Source organism: Gnatocerus cornutus, chromosome 9, assembly GCF_029298725.1.
Source record: "Gnatocerus cornutus isolate USDA-ARS CGAHR chromosome 9, icGnaCorn1.1, whole genome shotgun sequence".
In the NCBI taxonomy this organism is placed as follows: Eukaryota; Metazoa; Arthropoda; class Insecta; order Coleoptera; family Tenebrionidae; genus Gnatocerus; species Gnatocerus cornutus.
The window spans coordinates 3,811,425-3,837,312 of NC_142241.1; the positions used below are offsets into that span (position 1 = coordinate 3,811,425).

At 35.6% G+C, this 25,888-nt stretch overlaps 6 protein-coding genes across 7 annotated transcripts; 1 reads left to right on the top strand and 5 right to left on the bottom strand.

The window, feature by feature from the left end:
• Positions 1-3: 3 nt before the first annotated feature.
• On the bottom strand, positions 4-1,035 carry Arl6IP1 (ADP-ribosylation factor-like 6 interacting protein 1). Of its 2 annotated transcripts, XM_088046582.1 has the most exons (5): positions 922-1,035; positions 795-878; positions 637-751; positions 334-590; positions 4-294 (listed from the first exon to the last, which is right to left on the bottom strand). In XM_088046582.1, the coding sequence occupies exons 1-5, from the start codon at positions 931-933 to the stop codon at positions 85-87; spliced, it is 678 nt and encodes a 225-aa protein (XP_087902708.1). In that variant the 5' UTR covers positions 934-1,035; the 3' UTR covers positions 4-84. The 2 variants fall into 2 exon arrangements, with proteins under 2 accessions (XP_087902708.1, XP_087902709.1); XM_088046583.1 differs by lacking the exon at positions 795-878.
• A 459-nt stretch (positions 1,036-1,494) lies between these two features.
• Positions 1,495-2,767, top strand: LOC148167865 (ubiquitin-conjugating enzyme E2 S). The gene is made up of 5 exons (XM_088046584.1): positions 1,495-1,602; positions 1,651-1,804; positions 1,855-2,042; positions 2,093-2,221; positions 2,273-2,767. Exons 1-5 carry the CDS (start codon positions 1,585-1,587, stop codon positions 2,402-2,404), a joined length of 621 nt encoding a protein of 206 aa, XP_087902710.1. The 5' UTR covers positions 1,495-1,584; the 3' UTR covers positions 2,405-2,767.
• LOC148167866 (cytochrome P450 4C1-like) lies at positions 2,636-4,523 on the bottom strand. Its single transcript, XM_088046576.1, has 4 exons — positions 4,219-4,523; positions 3,904-4,171; positions 3,504-3,850; positions 2,636-3,460 (listed from the first exon to the last, which is right to left on the bottom strand). The coding sequence occupies exons 1-4, from the start codon at positions 4,504-4,506 to the stop codon at positions 2,879-2,881; spliced, it is 1,485 nt and encodes a 494-aa protein (XP_087902702.1). The 5' UTR covers positions 4,507-4,523; the 3' UTR covers positions 2,636-2,878.
• Positions 4,524-13,175: 8,652 nt separating this feature from the next.
• Positions 13,176-15,126, bottom strand: LOC148167867 (cytochrome P450 4C1-like). Its single transcript, XM_088045998.1, has 3 exons — positions 14,970-15,126; positions 14,540-14,923; positions 13,176-14,495 (listed from the first exon to the last, which is right to left on the bottom strand). Exons 1-3 carry the CDS (start codon positions 15,124-15,126, stop codon positions 13,555-13,557), a joined length of 1,482 nt encoding a protein of 493 aa, XP_087902124.1. The 3' UTR covers positions 13,176-13,554.
• Positions 15,127-17,398: 2,272 nt separating this feature from the next.
• Positions 17,399-19,220, bottom strand: LOC148167868 (cytochrome P450 4C1-like). Its single transcript, XM_088044936.1, has 4 exons — positions 18,966-19,220; positions 18,808-18,917; positions 18,487-18,763; positions 17,399-18,435 (listed from the first exon to the last, which is right to left on the bottom strand). Exons 1-4 carry the CDS (start codon positions 19,132-19,134, stop codon positions 17,444-17,446), a joined length of 1,548 nt encoding a protein of 515 aa, XP_087901062.1. The 5' UTR covers positions 19,135-19,220; the 3' UTR covers positions 17,399-17,443.
• Positions 19,221-22,369: 3,149 nt separating this feature from the next.
• LOC148167869 (cytochrome P450 4c3-like) lies at positions 22,370-24,238 on the bottom strand. Its single transcript, XM_088045890.1, has 4 exons — positions 23,884-24,238; positions 23,735-23,844; positions 23,412-23,688; positions 22,370-23,364 (listed from the first exon to the last, which is right to left on the bottom strand). The coding sequence occupies exons 1-4, from the start codon at positions 24,050-24,052 to the stop codon at positions 22,409-22,411; spliced, it is 1,512 nt and encodes a 503-aa protein (XP_087902016.1). The 5' UTR covers positions 24,053-24,238; the 3' UTR covers positions 22,370-22,408.
• Positions 24,239-25,888: the final 1,650 nt, after the last annotated feature.

Consider the following 25,888-nt stretch of genomic DNA (forward strand, 5'->3'; position numbering starts at 1 on the left):
TACTTCTTTACAAAAGTCTTTATTGTATAAAACTAGATCAGTCAAAGTATCACACAAACCTTCAATAACCTAAAATTGAGCAAACTAATCCTTTTTTTCTGGTTCCTTTGCCTTTTTCAAAGTCTCCAAGATAAAAGTAGAGATGTAATCACCCCATTTTGTGGTGACACCATTCTGCTCCAACCCTGGCAGCAACAGCGAGAAAGTCACCAGCATATAAGCTAAGAAAAGGTTATTAAATGTGCACCCAATCCAGGCTAGAACGACCAGAGAAATAACCGTCACACTAAAATACTAAAAGAACTAAGACATAACCTCAAATTTCTACACTACCATTTTGCTGTTGGATCCTTTCAATCTATAGTAGCGCCCCCAAATCAAAGCCAATCTGGCTTTAAACAACACAATCTTTGTGCACACTTCCTCAAATTCTTGGTCCTTTCTGGTTGTCCATTTTTCTGACTTCAACAATGAATTAGCAAAAGTTGGTATAAAGTAGTCACCAAGTGTTAAAATCAGTCCAAATACCGAAACTAAAGTTAAAATACTTGGATCTAGTAGCCATATAAAAGTGAAGACGATAGTGCTGCCTGAAATGAACTGTCAGTGTCTTATCACTATTATCTAGAGATGTACCCCCAACAAGTGCAGTTGGATGCCACTGCTTCTCCCAAACCAAAACCCTCTTAACATGGAGGGTAATCTGCTTCCAGTTGTCTAAAGCATACTTCAGTTTGTTAATTTCAGCCTCCTAAAAAACATTATATAAATCTGACGTCAAAAGGGTCAAATACCATGATCGTGGAGTAGGAAAATTTGGGTTCTTCATGGTCTTTTTCAAAAGCATGGGTGTATTTACACCGCAAGGTATCGCCAGCCTTAAAGGGACTTTAAATAGAACAAAGGGATAATGATAATTACCTGTTCCGTCATTTTCACCAATTCATCAAATCACGCACTTTTAAATTGAGTTGACGTTTCGATTCCTTTGTTTATGAACGATTTCAAGGACCACTTGATCACCGTTAACTGAAATAGGGCGATTCCGTTGGTTACATGGTAGTGTGACGTCACGACTGAGTAAAAACCATGCGAACTGTGACCTAAATCCAGTACCAAAGCCGTAAAACTGGTTTCTAAAGGGACATTAAAAACCGCGTGGAGGCACCCTCTTATTTTCTTCTGCCCTTATTTTAAAAAACGATTGTTTTGGTCGGATAGTGTTCGCTACCACGTCCAGGTGGCGCCCTATTCGCCTTCCAAACAAACAAAAAATTCTGCTTTTCCTAGAGAGAAAAACCACCAGTTGGGGTTTTCGAACTAATAATAGGTCCAACCTCTGTACTTTTGTAGTCGTGTTATTTTTTTTCCGTCGCGATTTCCTTTTTCCCTCCGTTTTTGCGCCGGTGGGTCCGAGATTAACTGGTCGCCGATCGAAGCATGTGATTGGTGGCAAAATTCAAATTTCGTTGCTCATCTGTTTTGTCTCGAACGCCAAGTTGGTGGTGTTTGTTATCACGTTTGTCAACGTCGGTTATCTGGAAAAATTCGCCAATTTCGTTAAATTTTGTGATATTTTGGTTGATGACAACTTCTGGGACGGTGAGTGATGTTTTTCGGTCCTTTGTAGGAATTTTAACCGTTTTTTAGATGTCAAATAACGTCGAGAACTTGTCGCCCCAAATCATTAGGCGTGTAGTCAAAGAAATGGAAGATCTAGTCTCAAATCCACCTGAAGGTATTAAAGTTCAAATTAACGACGAGGATGTGACGGATATCCAAGCATATATTGATGGGCCTGCAGGTGAGTGAGTGGGTTTCTGAAAGGGACTATAGTGAGGTTGGTTTTTGCAGGTACGCCGTATATGGGGGGCGTTTTTAAAGTGAAGTTGACTCTCGGGAAGGGTTTTCCTCAGGAACCACCAAAAGCGTTCTTTTTGACAAAGATTTTCCACCCCAACGTTGCTGGGAATGGAGAGATTTGTGTGAACACACTTAAGAAGGACTGGAAATCAGATCTCGGAATTAAACACATATTATTAGTAATAACTCCTTTTAACACAACCTCACGATACTAAACTCATGTTTTCAGACAATAAAGTGTCTACTGATCGTTCCCAACGCGGAATCCGCCCTCAATGAGGAAGCTGGTAAGCTACTGTTAGAACAATATGAAGACTACTCTCAAAGAGCCAAAATGATGACAGAAATCCACGCTCAAGTATGTTATAACCATGAAGAGTTGATTTCAGTCTAATCCCTTGTATTACAGCCTCAGAAAATCTCCAAAGGTTGCAGCGGCGAAGGTCCTTTGGCTAAAAAACACGCTAGCGACAAGACCAAACTCACAGCAGAGAAGAAAAAAATACTTAAAGACAAAAAACGAACACTCAAGCGTTTATGAAATCAATTACTGCCATTTTAATACCTTTTAACTTATTTTAATCACGTGAATCTTTTTTGATTTAAATTTGTAGTTTGTATGTGCTACTTTTTGTTTCATCAGTTGCAACAACTACACGGCTGTTGCGATTTTGTAGTGCATGCACAAAGTGCAATTTTTCATTTCAATCAAAATGTTCGAAAGGGGCTCATTGTACGATTTTGTTAATTTCGGAAAAAAATTGTCAATTAATCAGTGTCTTGTTGGATTTTTATTTGCGGTTTAATGTGACCACTGTACAATTTTACTGGTTGAAAAAGTGAGCCTCTAGAATGTGTTTGTGGTAGAAAATTAACTTATTTATGAATAAAAATGAGAAAGAAATGTAGGCATTTTGAAGGTGACAATATTTACACTTTGGTCTTATTTTTTCTAGAAACTTAATTATTGCCTTCAGAACCAAGTCTCTCTGGATGAAAGTTCCAAAGTGAATCCTCACTTCCGTGGCCTAAACTTGACTCTGACTCCTTCTTTCGACCTCAAAACCAAGTCCGTAATCATGACAACGTCTTCGATTTTGTCTTCAGCCTCCAAATGAAAACTCCCTAAAATCCCACAAAGTACAGCTTTCAATTCCAAAATGGCGTACTTCTGCCCGATACAGTTCCTAGGACCTGCGCTAAACGGCAAGTACGCGAACGGATGTCTCGTTCTTGTATTCTCCGGTAAGAAACGATCGGGATCAAACTTCTCAGGATTTGGGTAAATTTCCGGGTTCCGGTGCAAATCGTAGATATGAATGTTCGCAACTGCACCCTTCGGGATTACGTAGCCTGTACTAGTTGTGATGTCATGACCGAGCACCCTCGCGATGAAAGGAACACTCGGGAACAACCTCAAGGTTTCTTTAAGAACACGTTCCATGAAAGCGAGCTCTTTGAGATCGTTGAAAGTTGGGGGGTTGGAGACATCACCGAGGACGTCCTTCATTTCTTGGAACACTTCTTCTTGAATTTGAGGGTGGTTAGCTAGGACGAGGAGGGAGTAACAGATGGCGAGAGCGGTGGTGTCGTGGCCCTAGAAAAAAATTCAGAACTTTTTCCAGAGAGGATGAAAGTACCTCAAACATGAAAGTGTCTACTTCTTCAGCGATGCCTTCGTCGTCGATATCCGCGCCTTGGTTCTTCGCAGAGAGGAGGAGATCGAGCATTGCTTGTCGTTTCACCTGTTTGGTTCCTTTGAAGTTTTGTTGCCTTTCGGCAATGACACTTCTTGAAAGGGAGTGTAAGCTAGCGATCGCTGCCTTTACTGTTCTTCCGAATTTGGTGCAATTGTAGAAGATTGTGTCAGTGTATAGCCATGGTCTCAACATGCGATAAGTTAACGCGTGGCCGAAGATATAAATTGCGTTTTTGTAGTCTTCGCATTTTTGGGGGGAGTCATCCAGTTTCACCCCCATGGACGTCTCTACAAACACAACCCTATAATCTTGTTGAGATGGTACTATACTCTATACTGACCTGCTATAGACAACAGAGTGAACTTGGTAACGGGTGCTAGAACATCAATACTGCCTCCCTCTCCTAATTCCTTCACGATCTTCTTCGTTTCTTCATTAAAAATTGGAACAAAGTCTTGTAAGATCGTGAAATGGAAAGCCGGTGTTAGGATTCTTCTCCGAGTTTGCCATTTTGCGCCGCCGCTGGTGAGTAAACCCGTCCGAAGCCACGCGTGCAAGAGGTTATAAACAGTTCCTTTCTCGATATGTTTATTATTAGATAACACCAACTAAAAACAATGACTGTGTTATTTGAGCTCGTGATTTCTATTTTTACCTCAATGTCGTCAGGGTGGTAGAAATTGACGCCGGCGTAGTGAAGCAACCACTCCAGATACAGAGGGTAGTACTCTTTTGCATATTTACGATCGATTTTGAAGAGTTCTTCTTGGGATGCTAAGGAGATGTTGCCTATGATCGGGTAGCTGGGAGGTCCTGGAATTTTCTTCAAGAGGATGAAAAAACGGGTGTAGGTTTGGTACCACCATAGCAACAGAAGGAAGAGTGCGCAGCAGAAAATAAGCGATAGTAGCACTGAGAAAATCATCATTCTAATGACGGTCATCGAGTCGGTGTGATTATAAATTCTAATTCAAGGTTATGGCAGTTTCGCGTTAATGTTAGTGGCAATTTTTCTATTAAACATGTTTTTTGTTGTGAAGTTAGGAATAAAAAGAATACCTGTTTTTTAATTAGAACGGTATCATGGAATGTTTCCCCACATTTATATTTTACATATTTGTTATTTTTTATTATTGAAGTAAATGTAAATCTACACAAATTTTATACTCCTGACTAGATTAACTAAGTTCGCAGTCTGAAAACATTTTTTTTTTATTATCTATGCGTGAAATTCTGCTTTAAATGAGTACCAATAATTTAAGTTTGTTCCACAAATAAAATTTTTCGAAAAAAAAAATCGATTTTGAGTTATGTAAGAGCGCTTCTTTCTGTCTGTCGTAGTTATGGAATACTAAATATTCCAGAGTTTCAAAATTTTTGTCTTCTGACAACTAGCCAAAACTTCAAACGCTTCTAATTCGGTTGTTTGTTGATGTACATTAAAAATTCGTACACTTTTAAATTCTGCGTAAAAATCTGCGTTAAATAAGCACCAATAACTTGAGTTTGCTTCACAGATAAACGAGATATTGACCGAAATAGGTTTTAAGGATTTTTTTTTGGGTGATTTTCAAGAACTTTTTTGGGGCGAAAATGACGTTTCAACTAAAAGTTGAGCGGTAGGTCTAATAGTTTACCAGGGGCGGTCAAAAAACGAAAAATTCAAAATTTTCCCCCTCAATATCGATGATCGAATTTTGGATATTTGAGACCGAAGGCTATGCAAAAAAGTGCGGGTAAAACTATGGTGAAGATCATCCTTTATTTGTGGACGTGCGTTGAAAATTTGCAGTTTTGGATTTTGTGGGAAATTCAGCGTATAATGAACACCAATAATTTACGTTTGCTCCGCAAATAAGCGCGATATGTATCAATCATATTAGACTTTGGAAAAAATTAAATTTCAAATTCGGATTATGTAACACCAGGTTCATATCGGCCTAAGGGCGAGAAAAACGATGGCGTAAACCGCGTGTTTTGTCTGTCGTAGTTCCGGACCGATCGAACACTAAATATTCCGGAGTTTAAACAATTTTCCCCTCTGAATACCCAAAATTTTAGTAAATATTCAAGATAAATAGTTAACCACTTATTAAAAGAAACCTGTGGAACATTTGTTTTAGTGCCTTTTTGTGTTTTTTTTGTGTAAAAATTCGACTCGGCAACACTTGGGGTCACCCCCAAAATCATCTTTAATTTTATAAATAAAAATTTGAAAATTTGCATACGCTCATAGTTGACCAGGGTCCAAAATCTGACGTGAAAAGTTGGTTTTTATCACTGGTAGTTTTGGCTTCGAAAACGAAAAAATGCTATTTTATCAAGTTAGTTTCCAAATTTGAAACAAGGTTCACACTAATCTGTCAAATTTTGTGTAACAAATGTCATTTATCTGTTATACATAGTTTGGATTGTAACAAAGGTCTTACCTACTTTGTGAAATTGTCGCTTTTTCGTTGTTGATTACTGATTTCCAGTGTCCAAAAACTAAAACTAAAAAGTGACTTGTTAAAATTTGGTGTGAACGTAGTTTGTCTAGATTTAGATAAAATAGCGTTATCTCAAATTTTAAATACAATTTGCATAAGATTTAAAATTTTCTTTTTGCTAGCAAATTGTGTTTTTATTTGAAATATTTAAGAAACGTGGACTTATGGCTGCTAAACCTTTATACACTATCTTTCTAAAAAACATATAAATTTGGGATATAATGTAAAATATTCCACAAGACATCAAATTAAAAAATCAAATGGTGGTTTTGAATGGAGTTTTTGAGCTTTTCTCGGCCGTACAGACTATTTCAGTGGTTGAGGCTAGGATCCTTTATGCCACCATTAGGTATTTTGAGGAATTTCAAACAAAAATAAACAATTGGATTTGGTTTCTGAATAGACAATTAGCAATACTGCTATGAGCATTGTGTGTACCGTATCTAATTTTGTTACGCTATTGGCTATTTTAATTTCTCCGCTGTCTGTCATTGGTCGCCGCAGGACCTTGAATAACAGACCGATCTTATGTCGGAAATTGCAATCTAAACTCTAAAAATTGTTCCTTTCTTTCACAACCAGAGCAAAGTAAAAAGGTTCTAGAATCTAAGATAGGCATTTTCATTTCTTAAATATTTATAGTCTATATTCTAATTCAATAATTTTCACGTAACTTTGCAGTAGGAGAGTGGGTTAAAAGTTAGCGCTTTCTGTGAGGTCACACTATTGCACCCTATTCGAGAGTATTTCCGGAAAAACTCAAAAACGTTTAAAAATTAAATAAATGGTGATAAAAACAATTTTTTATTATACCTGCATCATAATTCTAAATTAAAACACGCAAAAGCGTGCAAAAATGGGTCTTTAAAACACTAAAGCTTTAAAGGTGTCTAGGTAACAAGAAATAGTGAAATGTCAGGACCAATTTTTATTTATAATATAAATAAACATGAAAATTACAATTACTATTGTTTGAAATTTCAAAGCCCGCCGCTTTAATCTGGTTACTGTTGTTTGTTGCTTCTAATTCATAACTAGTAGAAGCTTGTTCATTTTCATTCTTCTGTTGGACGTCCATAGCTCTTGATGAAGTTGATTTAGCAACCGATGTATTCAGAACACCAGCAATGCGTTTGGAAACAACTATTTTGTTTAAAGTGGATTATTTAATATAGCCATTAGCCACACTCGAAGATTTCCATCCCACCTGACCTTTCAACTCATCGATGCTCATACCACTGTTTGCCATAAATGTATGAAGTTCGTCGGAAAGCATGACCAGTATGTTTCTCAGCGTCGGGTAGATTCAGAATTAATCGCAGTTTTGCATGTTCTGCTAGCTTTTTAATCTCTTCACTCATTTTTTGAACAGATTTTTACGAACGTCAAAAAATGTGCTTAACAACGTAAACAAACAATTGCTAACCGTCTCTACGAAAACGATTCACAAACAACCTTTGATAATTTTATTGTGGAAATTCACATTTTTTCAATGCTCTTAATAAAGGATTGTAAATGGATAGGTATAATAAAAAATAGCGTATAACACTCGTTTATAAGCGCTTTTAAAATACTTACGACGTTAAAAGCACTCCGCTGACGCGTCGTGCTCTTAAACTCGTCGTGCGTGTTTTAAAGGCTTGCTTATAAACTTGTATTATAATATTTCTATTATTTCAACTTTTTCGATAAATAATTTTACCTATATTTCAAGCATGTGAATAATAAATTCAAAGTTTACAGTCTTCAGCTATTTATAGGTGAGGATTTTTATAATTCATTGTATTGAACCAATAAGAAACCCTTTGGTGGTAACTATGACAATTTGCATAGTTACCATTATCAAAGCATCAAATAAGAATTTAAGAATTTAATGACATCACCACACCATCTTTCTCTCTTTCTCGGTATTAGGTACGAAATGTTTTTTTTGGAAAAATTTATTATTATTTTTTGGTTGGGTATCAAAGTTTGAAAAAATTCTGAGAACTGTTTTTCATAGGGTAGAAAAAAAGTGGTCGATTTGGCGTGGAATACACCATATGTAACAAAAACACTGTTCAACTGTGTTATTACTAATACACCGTTAAATTTACGTCAAAGATATTTTTTTATTATTAAAATCTTTGGAACCTTTTACGTCCTTGGAATGAGCCTCATTTTAACCCCTTCTTTGGTTCTTAAGACAATATCTATACACAATATCACCGTCTCTGAAGTGTCTATAGGTTCCAATTCAAAGTTTGCTAAATAGCTTAATTTGCTTGAAAAAATAATAAACACAAGATAAGAAAAAGTGGATTTTAGTGTATGATCAGTTTAACAGCACTCCAGCAATTATGGCTGCAATTATTATTATTATTATTATGCGACTTAAATAAAGCGCTCAACTGTCGTACAGTTCGAAGTTTTAATTTATTGTGAATGTGTTATACAGTGATTTTTAAAAAACGGCAGGCGTTGTAGAATATTTCTTTATGAACCGATTTCAAAAATTTAAAAAACAAATTAAATGGTTTTTAATTTACTATAAAACGATAATTTTAGAATTTTTCTAAATGTCTTAGTATCTTTTGGGCGATATTCAACTTTCTTATTTTAAATTGGCACCCATATTTTTTTTTCATAATTTGGAAGATATTAATTTTTTTTATTCAGAAATGTGTAATATGTTCTACTTTTACAATAAATATTTAAAAAAATATATCAAAAATGAAAAAATTTAGGCAATGATAGTTAATAAAATCTAGGTGCGTGGTGTCAAATAAAACCAAGACCGTTATTGTAATGTCAAAAAGCAGCAAATAACAGAAAGGATTGGCAATCTTTTTTGAAATTATTAATAACAAAAGACAATAATAATTACAAATCAGAAAAAACATCTACCTAATTTAACTAAAATACTGTTGAAACTTTTGAAATTTTTTAAATTTGTTTAAATTATGATTCCAAAACCCAAGAAAACATAACCAAAATACTCTCAAATAGATTTTGCTATAGTCTGTCCAACGAATAAATAGATGACAGTTTTCTAACCAAACCTGCGTGATAAAAACTAGTACCAACGGTGGTTACCAAATTTAAAATAGTTGTTATGATGCTAATTTCAAAATTCATTGTTTTTACTAAATTTACTGCTATAAAAATGGTTCCTATTACTTGATTATAGCAAGGGAATCAACAAACTGACAGTTCGGTGTTTTATCATTAATTTGCTAATCTAGAGAAAACCTCGAAAACCCTCAATTTTTTACACACTTTGAAACTATGTGCCAGATAGATCCTTCCACCAGGAAATCGAGAGGCACACAAAACTTTATTAGCAGTCCAGTTGTTACAAATCTTTCATTATCAACATGCTAATTAGGAAACTTCGGTCAAGCTGACCAACAGATCTTGAATCTAATCATCATGAAACTTACAAAAGGCAATTTGCACAAGAGAAAAAGCGAAAAACTAGTAATTAGACACTATTATACCTACTAACAAAACACAAAGAACAGTGCAAACAGTGGATGTTATAGTGGTCAAGAATGACGAATGTCAGTGAATGTCAAATCATTGACAAATTTCTAAAAAAGGCGGGAAGGCGTAGTTGCATAACCAACTCAAATCGAGATTAATATCCCCAAAACGACGGAAAATTCTAGAGTATTTGAAGTTGCCATGTTTCATGCCATAAAATTCAAATCATCCTATTTACTCGCTGGATTTACTATACATAAAAATTAAGATATAAATATACAACAACTTCGTGTAGTTTCAGCACTTTTTTTTCATTTCATTGCTGAGCGAAATTGGCAGAGAATGCATTTAACACGTCAAAGTAGATAATAAAAAGCTGTAAACATGAAAAATCAGTATACTTCACTTAATGAATTAATTAATTGTTAAGTAGAGGAATTTTATGGTAAGTAAATAATTTACGGTAAATTTGAAAACGCTTGAAACTGTTGAAATTTAGCAATGCTATCAGAGCGATTAAATCAGTTTAATCATCGCTCTGATGATGACAGTATTGCTATCGAAACGCGCTTCAGCATTCTTTGACAAAATTTGGTGTTTGAGAATAAATTGTATTTTTGATAATATGATAATGTTCAGAAATGTTTAAAAACTTTTACTATAAAAAATTAACTGTACCGACATAATTTTGAAAACTACCCTGATAAAACAACGTTTTTTTTTCTCAATTTTTAAACATGATTTGCATAAGGTTTAAAATAAAAACAGAGATATTTTTATTCAGTTATGTCATAAAGAATTTCAATTAGCGAGTGTTTTCTCAAAAACTCCAAAATCGGTAAATATTCCAATTCTTAGGTGTCGCCAAACTTTTTATCTTTTAAATTAAACACGAACTTGTGAGTATAAACTGAATAAAAATTTGACAAATAGCGGCAGTCGGTAGCAGTCAAAGTAAAGTCATTATCAGTAGGTAAGGGTAAACACAGGTAATCCAATTTTCACCGATTTTAAAATCATAATTAATAAAAATCTCAAAAGTTGTTTAAAAATTTGCGTTTTTGATTGCAAATACCCACGCATCCCCACTTCAACGACCACATACCTGTCGGATTATCTTCTACCCCTATAATTATGCGGTAAATATTTGAGAAAATCGGTAAGTTTAATAAACATATTTTAATTTATTAATTTTTTTTATTTCAATATTCTAATTTTTTTCTTTTAAGGAAGCGACGGTGAAAAGGTGAATTGCCAGAGTGACGGTGTAAATTAAAACCTAACAAATATCCCTGGTCAGGTTTTCAACAACAGAGCTTCGAAATTTTTTCGGCTCCACAAATTTGATTTATGAGGGTGCAGATTACGGACACCACCCGCTGAGAGTTTACTGCACCTCGTTACGACCCATTCCGCCCATGAGCTCAATACATTTGCTGGTGACTGTACCTACAAATATTTTTGGTCATTGTTGTAATAAACGAACACACAGGCAAACATTTTTAATTTACCTATTTTCATTTTCCATCTACATAATACAGGGTGTCCCAGAACTCATGACCCAGAGAGCAAGGGAGGGTGCCGGCAGCAATACAGATGGTAAATTTTGTAAATTAAAACAAAAATTGCTTAAGTTTAATAGTATTCGAGAAATGATAAAAATTTAACAACCAATCCCGGAAGCTTATATTCTAGAGGTGGAGTAAAATTTCCTAGGCAACGAGAATGTAATGTAATGATAGTATGTGTCCATAGTTACCGATTTTCAAAATCTATTCAGCTTCCGGATTGGCTACCGTTTTTTTGTCTTAACTCGATTATTTTTTGAGCTAGAAAATTTTGGTTTAGTATTGTTGCCTTAATAAGCCTTTTTCCTTTGGGTCACGAGTTCTGGGACATCCTGTATAAACCCACATAGTTTAAGTTAAGTTCGTTCAATTCAGGTGAAAAAGGTAATCTCACTAAATAAGCTTTAACTGACTTAGGAAACTACAATAAGAAATGACAAAAGCTACACCGTCTAGCAAAATTAACTCAAAATTTGATTTTTTTAAATCATTATTTAATTCTTGGTCAGGCCCTTATTAATTTGTAATGCGTTTTTATCGGATGTTAATATTGCAAGTTTTTGCATGCTTTCTCTATAAATGTTTTTATCTATGTACCAGTGACAATTTTATTGTATTCGATTTTTTTAAATTACAATAAAACAAATTTTCTTACTGTTGTATAGCTACCTTGTGTTGTAGATATCAATTTCAGGTAAAATTATACAGGGTCCGGCAACACTCGTGTCCACCCCCAAAATCGTCTTTAATTTTAAAAATAAAATTTTGAAAATTTGCATACGCTCATAGTGGACAAAGCTCTAGAAGCTGACGCAAAGATTTGTTTTGTATCACTAATAATTTTGGCGTCGTGACGCCTTAAAAATGTAATTTTTAGTTAATTGTGAGGGTTTGTGATATCAACCTCTAATTTTTTTTTTTTCAATATAAATGTGTTAAAAATATCTCAGTTGTCGTTTTAGAGTCAATGCAAATTGTCTTCAAAATTTGAAAAAAAATGCTGTTTTATCAAGTTAGTTTCCAATTTTATTACGTCAAAATTGGGAACTACGTTTACACCCATCTGTCAACATTTTGTGTCCAAATGACATCTATCTTTTGGTTCGCTTTAGATTGTAACAAAAGTCTTAATTGCTGAAATTGTCGATTTGTCGATGTTAATTAACGATTTCTGGTGTCCATAAAGTGCAACATAGCCGTGATAATCAAAATTAACCTTTATAAGAGTGAATAAAGTGATTTGTGAAATTTTGGTGTAAACGTAGTTTGCCGCTGCGCTGTCATAATTTTGAAAACTAACTTGATAAAACAGCGTTTTTTTCGCAAATTTTAAACACATTTTGCATTAGATTTAAAATAAAAACTCCGATATTTGTATCACAGCTTTGTTGGAAAAAAATTGAATTCGCGAATATTTCCGCAAAAAATCGAAAATCGCTAATATTTCTTAGACGTCGCGACGCCAGTCAAACCGTGATAAAAAACAAATTTTTGCGTCAGCTTCTAGAGCTTTGTCAACTATAAGCGTATGCAAGTTTTCAAAATTTTATCTTTAAAATTAAAGACGATTTTAGGGGTGGACACAAGTGTTGCCGGACCCTGTATAATTCACATTTTTCAATTATTATCAAAAACCACACCGGGACAAATTGAACTGGGGGCAAATTGCATTGGGGACGAATTGGATGGTGTTATGCAAAAAACATCCAACCCACAAAAAAATTTGATGTACCTCTTCACATTATTAAATCGATTTAAACTGCCACCATCTGTTGAGCCTCATATGGACCTAAAATTCTTAAAGCTAATGGTCCAACTGAGGTGCTACATCATTGTTACTGCAATTTTACACTACAGGATAGGTAAAATTAAAGCTTAAATAGTCATGATCTCCTATTTAAGACGGCAGAGGCTGAATCTTTGTTGCGTAACACTATTCAATTGTTCAGGGGACGAATTGGTGAGGGACAAATTGACGGGGACGAACTAGTCGTATCCCATATTTTATAAACAAACGGCTCCTTTTGCATAATATTTGCCATTTAGATAATCTAGAGCCAGTTTACAAGAAATCAGAATGTAGGCAGAAATTTAAATAGAAAAATTAATAATTTATTTGTTAAATAATGAAGACTATAATACTCCTCATTTATTTTGAATACCGCATTTCAAGGTCATAATTTGTGACAGTTGTGGAGCTTTACGAAAAATTTAAGAGGATTTATGTATTGAAAACAATCACAAACAGGTCTTTGGGTGTTCCAGTACTCGTTTATGTTCAATTCAATGGATAAATCTTCTCAAATTTGCCGTAGAGCTCCACAATTTTCACAAATTATGACCTTGAAATGCGGTATTCAAAATTAATGAGGAGTATATGTTTATTAATAACAAAATTTTAAAACACGCTATATGCATATTATGCGTTGTGAATTCCTTATCTTCTTAAGAGAAAACAAAGTTTGTTTTTTATTGACATCCTGTCGACTTTCTTGGTGTAAACTTGACTTTGATGGTACCTTTGGGGCGCAGCACTAAATCCGTGACAAAAGAAATACTCTCTGGTGTATCCACAGGCTCCAAAATAAACCTCTTCAGAATTCCACAAAGGGCTGTTTTAATTTCCAATATAGCAAACTTCTGCCCTATGCAGTTTCTGGAGCCAGCACTAAACGGGATATACGCAAAAGGATGTCTCGTCTTGGCATTCTCCTGTAAAAATCTGTCAGGATCAAACTTCTCCGGATCCGGAAAAACATTAGGATTGTGATGCATATCGTAAATCAACACGTTGACCATGCAATCCTTTGGAATGGTGTATCCAGTCTTCGTTTTAATCTCAGATCCTGAAATTCTGGAAATAAAAGGAACACTTGGGTACAATCGCAGACTCTCCTTGATGCACCTCTCCATGAATTTCAAATCGTGTAGATTACTATAGGTGATCGCTTCCTCTCCTATTACTTGTTCGAACTCCTTGAAGATGGCGTCTTGGTGTTCGCGATGGTTTGCTAGAAGGAGTAACGTGAAGCAGAGCGCCATGGAGGTGGTATCGTGGCCTTCAAACATGAAAGTATCTACTTCTTCGCGGATGCCTTCATCGTCTATGTTGGCGCCTTCTGCGCGGTATTTTAACAGAAGGTCAAGCATTGCTAGACGCTTCCTGGTGGAGTACGAAGACGAAGAAAAGAGCTTCTTTCGTTTGGCGATGACTTCTTCAGAGAACGAGTGAAGAGTCTTTACGACTTTCTTCTCTAATTTTGAATTATTTGTCACTGAGTAGACGGTGTCGTTGTATAACCACGGCCGAGGAGCTCGGTAAGTAAAAAGACGGCCAACTTCATAAATCGCGTTCTTGTAACCATCTCGGTTGTTCTGGTAAGTGGTAAAGTTGATCCCCATCGCGGTCTCTGTAAATTTGCTTTAGAAAACACTTTTATATTTGGGTTCTCACCTCCGATGGACATGAGAGTGAACTGGGTGATGGGCTCCACCACATCCACAGGTTCTTGACATTGTTTTTCTAGAGTTTCAACAAGTTTTCTAGTCTCTTCGTCGAAGATCCCGATGAACTCCTGGAGGATGTTGAAGTGGAACGCCGGAGTGAGGATTTTTCGGCGACTTTGCCACTTGGAACCTTCGCTGGTTAAAAGACCGGTGCCCAACCACGAATGGAGGAAATTATACAGAATGCTCTTGGAGTTCTGCTTGATATCTGTTAGAACAACTTCCACATCCTCAGGATTTAATATGTTGACAGAACCCACTCCAAAAGCATCCATGCTGAATATTGGGTAGTGTTTCAGGCCTCGAATTCGGTCGTTCACAAACATTTGCTCTGGAATCTGTTATTATTATTCTACCAAAGTTCAACGTAAACGTACCTGGGGTCTTCATTATATCGAACAAGTTTCCGATGATAGGGTATCCTGGCGGCGAAGGAATCTCTTTGAGACATTGCCAAAATCTACTTTTTTTCTGGAACAAGTGTAGCAAAACTACGGCGAAAATTATGGATATTAGAACTAGGGATAACATCATGGTTTTGTAAAAGCAAATCTTTGTGAGTGTTGTAGGTTTTATTGTATAAGAATTATCAATTGTGATAAAGTAATCGACAATGACAGCGTGCTTTTGGATGAAATGAGGCGTAGAAGGCTGGACTTCGAGTTTATCACGTTATATTTTGTTACTTGCAAAAATTTTTTGGTATTGTACGCAAAAGATATGATAGCTCCAAACAGTTTAAATTGCAGATTACCACATCGACAAGTAGTGGAAAACTTTGAACATCCACCTAATTGGCATTTTTTGTGTATTAAGTGTGACTAATGTTATTTGGTTGATAAGACGACGAAATCTTATCAATTTCATACTTATTTTAAACACAACCTTGGGTTTCGTAGACGTAAATGTTATCTTATTGTATTATTTTTATAACTGTTTAATAATAAAAAATAATAAACATTTATTTGTATTTTTAAGAAAGTTAATTAAATATTACAGCTTTAAATTACCATCTCAGCTTCCCAAAATTATATCATACATTTTATATCTTTTTTCGAATTTGCCGCTTTAACTGGTCCATTAAAGTATGGTTCGTACAGTGAAAGTTTGAATGACAGAAAAGTCACTAAACCTACGCAATAAAAAGTGTACTATACGCGCGAAATTTAAAATAACAAAATAACCAAAGTTACTGACAACCCTGTCAACCCATTTCGCGTAGGAATTTAGAGTTTTTAGTGTATTTTGTAGCATAATTTGCTGCCAACCTATATGTCAACTGTCGAAATCTCCCAATCTCTATAGTTTATAGGTATAGTTCGTACCATGAGAGATTGAATGACAGAAAAGTCACTAAATTTACGCGCGAAATTTAAAATAACAAAATAAGCCCACTGACTGTCAATCCAGTTTGCGTAGGAATTTAGTGTATTTTGTAGCATAATTTCAACGGTCAAAATGTCTCAATCTCGCACCGGATACTAGACAATTCAACCTAATTTGACATTTGTCACAAAAAATTTTTGTAGTTTTTGTCATCAATTGTAAATTTAACTGTGCTCTATGTTTTACCGGAATTTTGACATTTTAGGAAATTAGAATTTTCAAGTTTGACTTGTTAGCATTTGAGGTCCAAAATAAATCTGCTAGCGATGCTAGTTACTGTCATTTATTAAGTTGATAGATATGTCACTATAGTTCGTACGGTGAGAGATTGAATGACAGAAAAGTCACTAAATTTACGCGCGAAATTTGAAATAACAAATTAAGTCCACTGACTGTCAACCTGGTTTGCGAAGGAATTTAGTGTTTTAGTGTATTCTGTAGCATAATTTGCTGCCAACCTAAATGTCAACTGTCAAAATGTCTCAATCTCGCACCGGATATACTATATCTATAAAAGCACTCAAAGTAGGAAATTTTGTTTTTTAAGAATTGGCAGAACTAATTAGTCTGGTTGTCACCTGTTTCCTGTCAACTTCTTGGTCAATTTGGATTTTACGATTCGTGTTTGATAAATTGTTGCGTGAATAAAAAATGCACGACCTGCTGTATATCTACGGCCTGTGCATAATCTCGTTTCCCCGTATCAAGAATGTTTCCGAGAAAACGCATTTTTTTGCCGAGGAGGGCGCCACTGCTCGGGCACTTTTGACATTGTTGACAAATTGAATTTTGGGGTTAGTAAGTTTTTTGACTTTTGAAAGCTACAAAAAACACAAACGTAGAACAAAGTAACGATCGTAAACAGAGCACACATCGAAAACTTGAAAAAGCAACAAACAACGTGTAATAATTTGAAAATTCAAACTTCAAATTTGAAATGTCAAAAACAATGTTGGTAATAAACCCTATATGGTAAAATATTCCCAAAAGTGCCCGACCAGTGGCGCTTTCCAAAGCATATGCGGAGAAACAGTCGAACTGCACGAATGCACAGGTCGTAAATATACAGCAGGTCGTGAAAAAATGTATCAATATACTTGAACTGTCCTTTGCGGCCAACAATAATTGTACCTAAATATAATAGATGTGAATACTGGCTGTGAGGTTAGGTTACGTTAAGTCAAAATTCAGTGATAGTGAAACTCAATAAATGTCAAATTTTAAATTAAATTTGAAAATCAAGTGGCAAGTCGTAGTTACAAAACCCTTACCAATCGTGTAAAACGAAAAGTCTTAGAATTGGAAAATTTAAATTTTTTATTAAAAAAAGGGTGCAAATTCGAATAGTATAAAGGACTTGTTTTATAATGGCATTGGTGCACTCGCCCCATACGCCTACGGCTCGTTTTGTACACCGGGAACTCGTGCACTAAATTGGCCATTATAAAACACGTTCTTTAATATACTATTTTCGTTTATTAAATTCTTTGGAACCCATCACCGTCCTAGGAATGAGTTTTATTTTAACCCCTTCCTTGGTCCTTAGGACAATATCAGCACACAATACCACTGTCTCCGAAGTGTCAACAGGTTCCAACTCAAAGTTCGCTAAAATAGCAGCTATAGCAGTTTTGAGTTCCAAGATGGCAAATTTTTGTCCAATACAGTTTCGAGAGCCGGCACTGAACGGCAGGTATGCAAAAGGATGTCTTTTTTGAACATTTTCAGGGAGAAAGCGATCAGGATCGAACTTCTCAGGATCACGATAAATGTTAGGATCGTGGTGGATATCATAAATATGAATAGCCGCTATGGTTTCCTTGGGAAGTAAGTAGCCGCTGTGCGTCGTCACGTCTTCGCCGAGAGTTCTAGCGATGAAGTAAACACTAGGATAGAGTCGAAGGCTTTCTTTGATGCAACGCTCCAAGTACTTCATGTTCTGAAGGTCGGTGTAAGTCGATTTTTTGCGCAAGTCACCTAAAACCTCTTGGAGTTCTTGGACTATCAAAGTTTGTACGTCTTTATGAGATGCTATGAGCATTAGAGTGAGACTTAGAGATATAGCGGTGGTGTCGTGCCCTTCGAACATGAAAGTGTCGACTTCTTCTTGGACACCCTTATTGTCGATGATCCCTTCTTCCTTTTTTACAGAAAGCAGAAGATCTAACATCGCGAGACGCTTCTTTCCTTTGTAAACATCGTGTTCTTCTTTTCGTAGTTCAATACTTTCACTGAAATTGTTTTCGCGGGTCCGAATGACTTCTTTGGTGAAAGTGTGGAGGACACTGACGATCTTGCGTTCTTGTAAGTACCACGGGCTGAAGATGTTGATGAGTTTGAGAACAAACCATGGATGGAGAATACGGTAGAGTAAGATTTTTCCGACGTCTATAATGGCTTGCTTATAGACGCAGTCTTTTTGTGCTTGGAAATTCAGCTTGGCTCCCATTGCAGTTTCTAGAGTGACGCATGTTTGAGCAAGTCATCTTTTGGAGGTACTTTACTTACCAGCTATGGTCTTAAGAGTAAATTGCGTGACGTGGGGCATGATATCAACACTAGATTTCTTACTCTCTTTTTTCAAAGTCTCAACGAGCTCCTCGCTCTCTTCGCTGAAAACCTGGACGAACTCCTGGAGGATGTTAAAATGGAAAGCTGGGGTTAAAATTTTTCTTCTCATTTGCCATTTGTTGCCGTTACTCGTCAAGAGCCCTTCACTGAGCCAGTAGTGCAACATCTGGTAAATCATTGCTTTCTCATTGTGAGCTTGATTGGACAAGATCAACTAAAATGACAATTAAGTCATAGAAACACCTCTGAAATGAGTACCTCGCTGTCTTCCGGAGTCAAAATATTAACCCCAACCTTGTGCAAAGCATGCACTTTGTAAATCGGGTAGAATTTGTTTCTAGCTTCCCTCAACCGCCTGAAAATTTTTTCTGAAAAGACTCACACGTCAAACGTCGTTTGAAAAAATGTTAATTTACCTGGAGTCGTCTTGAAATACGTCATGTTTCCGAAGAAGAACCCATCAGTCGGAGGCCCGGGGATTTTCGAAATCTCCACATAGTTGTAAACACAAATTTGAATACGTCGGAATAAGTAAAAACATCCGACGAGTATGATGAGAGCAGAAAGGATCGCAAGCAAGATCATGACTTTTTATTGAGAAGTTTTTCTCGCGCTAATAAACTGCTAAAAAGTAATTTTGCAGTTTTATATTTCTAGTTGTTGACAGGACAGTTTCTTGTCAACTTTATAAGAGATTTCTTAACAGTGACCTTTTTAACATGTTCTTCAAATCACCGTGTACAAGTGATATGGAAGAGACGAAGAATTTAAACTTTTTTTTAATTAAATTAGAGTAATGTTGTAATCTGGTCATTTTGCGAGACCTTGTTTTTGAATTGTGTTGGTAGCTCTCCTATTTTTTTCAACTCTCTCGTGTCAATTAAATGCAAGATTACCTATCTAATTTCATGTGTCTCAACAGTTCTGAATCGTTAAAGTCGATAATGCAGCATGGTAAATAAAATAATGAATTTTTCCACAGTTTGTTGTGTTATTTTATTGAAGAGATAATGCGTTTTTGATACTTAATTAATATTTGAATCCATTGCCAAAGCGTCACAGATAGCTAATGATGATTAATGAGCATAAAAAGATGTTGTGCACGAAAATATAACTATTTGTAAAAAAGTGGCTAATTAACCAAATAAAATCTAAACAGTTAATAATAATAAATAATAATAAATAATAAAGTTTATATACTTTATGAATGTAATTTTACCTTTCGTTTTTTTATCGAATTTTGTAAAAGCTATCGATTCTGTAAGCGTTTGCTTGTTAGATTATAATGAAATCTACGTACCTACCAATTTTGCATTTCTTTTGTAAGGGCATACTGTATACAGGGTGTATCGTAAGTCGCGGATAAACTTGACGAATTCATAAAGGCCGGCCTTAAAAAAGCATAAAATCGTGGTTTTTGTTCTTATATCAGTTTCACTTCTTAAGATAGAAGCAGTTGTAACAAGCAGATAAATACCTTTTTATTAGGAAATTCAGTAAACTTTAAAGAAAGCTGTAACCATAATAATAAAGTTTTAACGCATTTGCAACGAATGCAACCAATTTTAATAATCAAAACGTTATTACTAATGGGTATTGAAAGTGTTAAATTTGGAAAAAAAGTTGTGTGTGGCAATTATATGGCAACACCGTATAATCACATCTTTGTTAAAAACATATGAAACTACGGAAACTGCAAAATTTGATTTACAACAGTCAATGAAATTGATTTTTTTTAGGTTTTCATTTTCTTGTTTGCATACATTCACATGGTAGAATTTTCTGCAAACAAAAATGCAAGTTACTAAGTAACAAGATTAATTAAAATCAAATTTTATAGGTACACAGGTAGTAACAGTGTTGCCAAATTAGCTCAGTAATACTACTCAATATTCTCAAGAAATATGCTATTTACAAAAATAATTTTTTCAACAATACTTTATATTTAACTTTCCAAACATAGTGATGGACAGTTTATCCGCGACTTACGACACACCCTGTATACCTATAGTATTGAATAAAACCAGTGGAGAACGGCTAAACAATATTAAACTAGAAAGAAAGTCGTTTAATTTCAGTACAATGTTTTAAAACATGAAAACTGAAAAATGTTAACCGGCGCCAAAATTGGACTCTTTCAGATTCTCCTTATTTGGACCGATCCAATTAAAGGTTCTCTTTCTTTAACCAACCGTCTTTCATTATTCTATGCGCGCAATTTAAAATTTTGTATTGCATATGGTACAGCATGTCCAACCAAGAAAAAGCACTAGATGCATGCGCAATGGTTCCAACTAGGCACTAATTCAAATATCAGCAGTGGCGGCGTGTCGGAGGGATCTTAACACCACAACATGAGTTATGTGGGGGAAACGGCATTATCATAATTACAAGGCACATAAAGTGTTAAATGAAAAAAGAATACTAAAATAGTAGATTTTGTTATACGGCAGAAAAGTGGTACTTTTTGTCGAGCTATTAAATTGCAGTAGCAAGGCGAAGCGGAGCCACTTTTCTGCCAAATAACAATACTACTTTTTCTCCAAACGTTAAATTCAATTCCACGATCGATGAGTGAACGCAATTTGAACTATAAACATGGATGGCTATGCATGTAGTTGTCATTGATGACATTTACTGTGAAAGATATTGGTTTCAAAGAGTTTCAAAGTTAACATCGTGCAAGTGCCCTACAGAAAAGTTCATGAAACGTGGAAATTCCAGCTTATCCAACTCAACGTGCACTTCTGCCCATTCTTTGCAGAACTCGCGGCCATTCTCACATTGAAAGCTATCCTTTGGTACCATTTTCTTATCAAAACAACGATTGCATTTCTTCAGTATGCCTTGTTTTTTTGCCTTGAATCTTTCTTCTTGATGTTTCTTCTCCTGTTCTATTTAATTACTTTCATGGTTGTGGTAATAGTATGCGATGTGGAAAATTAACAAGTAAGAAAGTTTGACAAAAAAATATTAATTAACCTTTTGCAGGAACTGTAAATTTTGCGAGCATTTCAATCGGATTTCGTCTAGACTTGATTTAAATTGCTGAGTTTGCCTCCAATTCTTGTAATATTGCCTAAACATTACTTTTGAATTTTGAACCTAGATTGAAACGTTTTAATAGATAACTTATCAAATTTATTGCAAGAAACTCCTCTGAAACCAGTACCTTGTAGTTTTCCGGAGGTAAAATTGTAATCGCAACCTTGTGCAAAGCATGTACTTTGTAAATATTTAAACTTTTTAGCTTGAATTAGAGTATGTAATGTGGTAGTCTAGTTATTTTGCGACGCCTTGTTTATTGAATTCTGTTGGTAGCTCAGCTTGTTTTTCTTAAATCTCTCTCCTGTCAATTAAATGCAGAACTCTGTGTTTTCATATGTCTCAACAGTTCTGAAACGTCAAAGTTGATAAAGCAGCATGATAAATAAAATAATGGGTTTTTCCAGTCATTTGATTTAAAGTTACGATGCGTTGTTATTGCATAATTAATATTTAAATTCATTGCCAAAAAGACAGAGATAGGGAATGATTAATGACCATAAAAGGATGTTGTGCTTGAAAATATTTATTTATAGCAAAGTGACTAATCAGCATCATAAAATGTTTGTCCAAAAAAACGAAATGGACATAATCTAAAAGGATTTTTTAAAAGCTTCCGATTTTTTACAAAGTAAAGCATTCCGACATGTTTACGTTTCTTTTATCACTGCCTAATTTGTTTAATTTTTTTTTATTTATAAGATAGCGGCACCTTCTTTTCTATCGATAACCGACGTCTTATTTGCTCGCGGAATTTTTCGTCAATTACCACACGTTCAGTTATTAAAAACTTTATTAAAATCTTTAGAACACATCACGTTCTGGGAATAAGCCTCATTTTAACCCCTTCCTTGGTCCTTAGGATGATATCAGCACACAATACCACCGTCTCTGAAGTGTCTACAGGTTCCAATTCAAAGTTTGCTAAAACAGCAGCTATTGCAGTTTTGAGTTCCAAGATGGCAAATTTTTGTCCAATACAGTTTCGAGAGCCGGCACTGAACGGCAGGTATGCAAAAGGATGTCTTTTTTGAACATTTTCAGGGAGGAAGCGATCAGGATCGAACTTCTCAGGATCAGGATAAATGTTAGGATCGTGGTGGATATCATAAATATGAATAGCCGCTATGGTTTCCTTGGGAAGTAAATAGCCGCTGTGCGTCGTCACGTCTTGTCCGAGTGTTCTAGCAATGAAGAAAACACTGGGATAGAGTCGAAGACTTTCTTTGATGCAACGCTCCAAATATTTCATGTTGAGGAGGTCGGTGTGGGTCGGTTTCTTGCGCAAGACACCAAGAATCTCTTGGAGTTCTTGGACGATCAAATTTTGTACCTCTTTATGAGACGCTATGAGCATTAGAGTGAGACTTAGTGATATAGCGGTAGTGTCGTGTCCTTCGAACATGAAAGTATCGACTTCTTCTTGAATTCCCTCATTGTCAATTGTCCCCTCTTTCTTTTTAACGGAAAGCAAAAGATCTAACATCGCCAGACGTTTCTTCCCTTTGTAGACGTCGTGTTCTTCTTTAGGTAGCTCAAATTCACGGAATTTCTCCTCGCGCGTTCGAATCACTTCTTTAGTGAACTTGTGGAGGACACCGGTGATTTTCCGCTCTTGTAAATACCACGGACTGAAGATGTTGATGCGGTTGAAAAGAAACCATGGATGGATCAAACGGTAGATTAAGATCTTCCCGACGTCGATAACGGCTTGTTTATAGTCGGAGTCTTTTTCGGTTTTGAAGTCGAGTTTGGCCCCCATTGCGGTCTCTAGAGGTGTCTTGTATGAATTACAATTTGTTTCCTTGACTACTCACCAGCTATGGTCTTGAGAGTAAACTGCGTGATGTGGGGCATGATATTCACGTAGGATTTCCTACTCTCTTTCTTCAGTGCTTCAACGAGTTCCTCGCTCTCTTCGTTGAAAATCTGGATGAACTCGTGAAGAATGTTAAAATGGAACGCTGGAGTTAAGATCTTCCTCCTCCTTTGCCATTTGTTGCCGTTACTCGTCAAGAGCCCATCTTTCAACCAGTTGTGCAACAAATCATAAATCATTCCCTTTTCGTTGTGGGCAGGATTGGACAGGATCAACTAAAACAACACTCTAACTCACAGAAACTTCACGAAAAATAAGAACCTCGCAGTCTTCCGGGCTCAAAATATTAACTCCAACCCTATGCAAAGCATGGAGTCTGTAAATTGGGTAGAACTTATCCCTAGCTTCCCTCAAGCGTCTGAAAATATTTTCTAAAAAAACTCACATGTTGTTCTGCACATCTGATTTACCTGGAGTCGTCTTGAGGTACGTCATGTTTCCGAAGAAGAACCCATGAGTGGGAGGTCCGGGCATTTTTGATATTTCCACATAGTTGTAAACACAGGTTTTGATGCGTCGGAATAAGTAAAAGCCTCCGATGAGGAGGACCACGAGAAAAAAAGTCGCAGCTAGGATCATGATGATTGACGTTATCGGAGGAGGGTACGTCTCTTATTAACTTGTTGTCTCCCCTCTCTTAAGTTCAACAAACTTAACAATTAGCGATTTTTAATATTTGATAAGAAAGTTCCATGTTATTGGATAACAACTCTTTTGACAATGTTATGCTTCAGTTGTCACGTGTGCGATAAGTGTGCTTTGTGCACATACTTCTATAACATACCAACCATTTCTGAGTGATCTTGAAGCCCAAAAAAAGAGACAAAAGAAACGAGATTAGCGTTACTACTCAGACGCATGCGTTGAAAAATGCATGCGAATGCACAATTTCTTAGACAAAGCAAACATCTACCCCGGCCGAACTGCATAGGAAATAGCGCAAAACGCATTACTTTTTACCGCCTCAAATTAAGAGTTGGAGTTTTGTTTTTTTTTTGTACGTGTAGATAATATCGAAATGTACACGGGAAACTCCTTGATTTTTAAAATGTCCTTATAAATTTATTTAAAAAAAATAAAAAGTGAAAAAACGCCATGTTGTTTTACGGACACAGTTTTAGCAATTTTTGCTTGAACTACGACTCGATAGATGCGGAATTTTATTCTTCATCCGGGAAACTTCTTGGTTTTTTCCCCACATGAATAGTTTCTTTAGAAAAAAATAAAATTTCATGTAAAAATGATTCCCAATTTTCAAAAAGTCGGCAACCAACACTTCAATGTTGCCATGATTTACAGCCCCTCACAACAGGGGGTCTCTAATCCTAATCACGCCGACCGGCGATTGACCATTGGGACCCCAACTTTATACCTACTTGTAGAATTGAAGACTGCCGCATCTGAATATAACATTTTAACCCTCATGCAAGATTTCTAAAAATAAATTTTAATACATTTTATCGACATTTTAATAATTAGATTAACAATTGCAAATGATTTTCAATCGTTAATATAATTATAAAGTCACTGTTCAGAACTTTTTTTTCTCAGTTGAGTGTGGTATTTTGAGTTTAGATTTAGTGCAATCAAACTCATCTTTGTTGACAAAAAATTCGCTTTTGACTCCTGAAGTAGACCTCAATTAATAACTTGCATTACAACATTGCATTTAAACAGTCTATTCTATATAGGACAACGGATTAATTGCATTTCATATATTGATTGTTATGCATTTTATTGCATATTTGGCCATTTGGTCCTTTGCCGCAGGCAGGGTGGAATGTTTTCTCAAGTAGCCATAAGACTAAAAAGAGTTGTCTCCCATACATGACCGTCAGGTTAAAATAAAAAGATTAGACGATTGAAAGCTTTTTAGCGCTCCCGCAACTATTTGATTTTTAGATACCAGCATAGCACTATATTGTTACTTCTGTGTTTTGGCAATTTCCCCAACTTTGTTAAAATAATTACCCAAAACATGATTTTACATTTTAAATGATTTCTTTATACATATCTCAAACTGTGCTACTGTAGCAACTTTTTAAACGTTTCCAAAATGATGAAAACATTCATTGAGGTGGACATTTGTTCTCAATTTTTGAAATATTTAGTTATGTCAAGATATGTTATTTTTTAATTCTTCGTGATGCGTTTTTTGACGTCCACGTATAAAAAGTAAAAACAAATTAGTGTTAAAGTTTAATACACCAGTATTAATAGCTATTTGTGTATTAAGAGCGTAAAAATTTACATTGCCGATTGAAAGAGACAAAAAGTCTAAAGTTACGCGGCAACCTCTCGAAAACGGCAATTTGAATTTGCGCTCGAAATACACACAATATCTTTTCTACAATCTTGCATTTTCCGCGATTAAAAACAACTTCTAATCTAATTTTTAGATTATTAACACCCAAC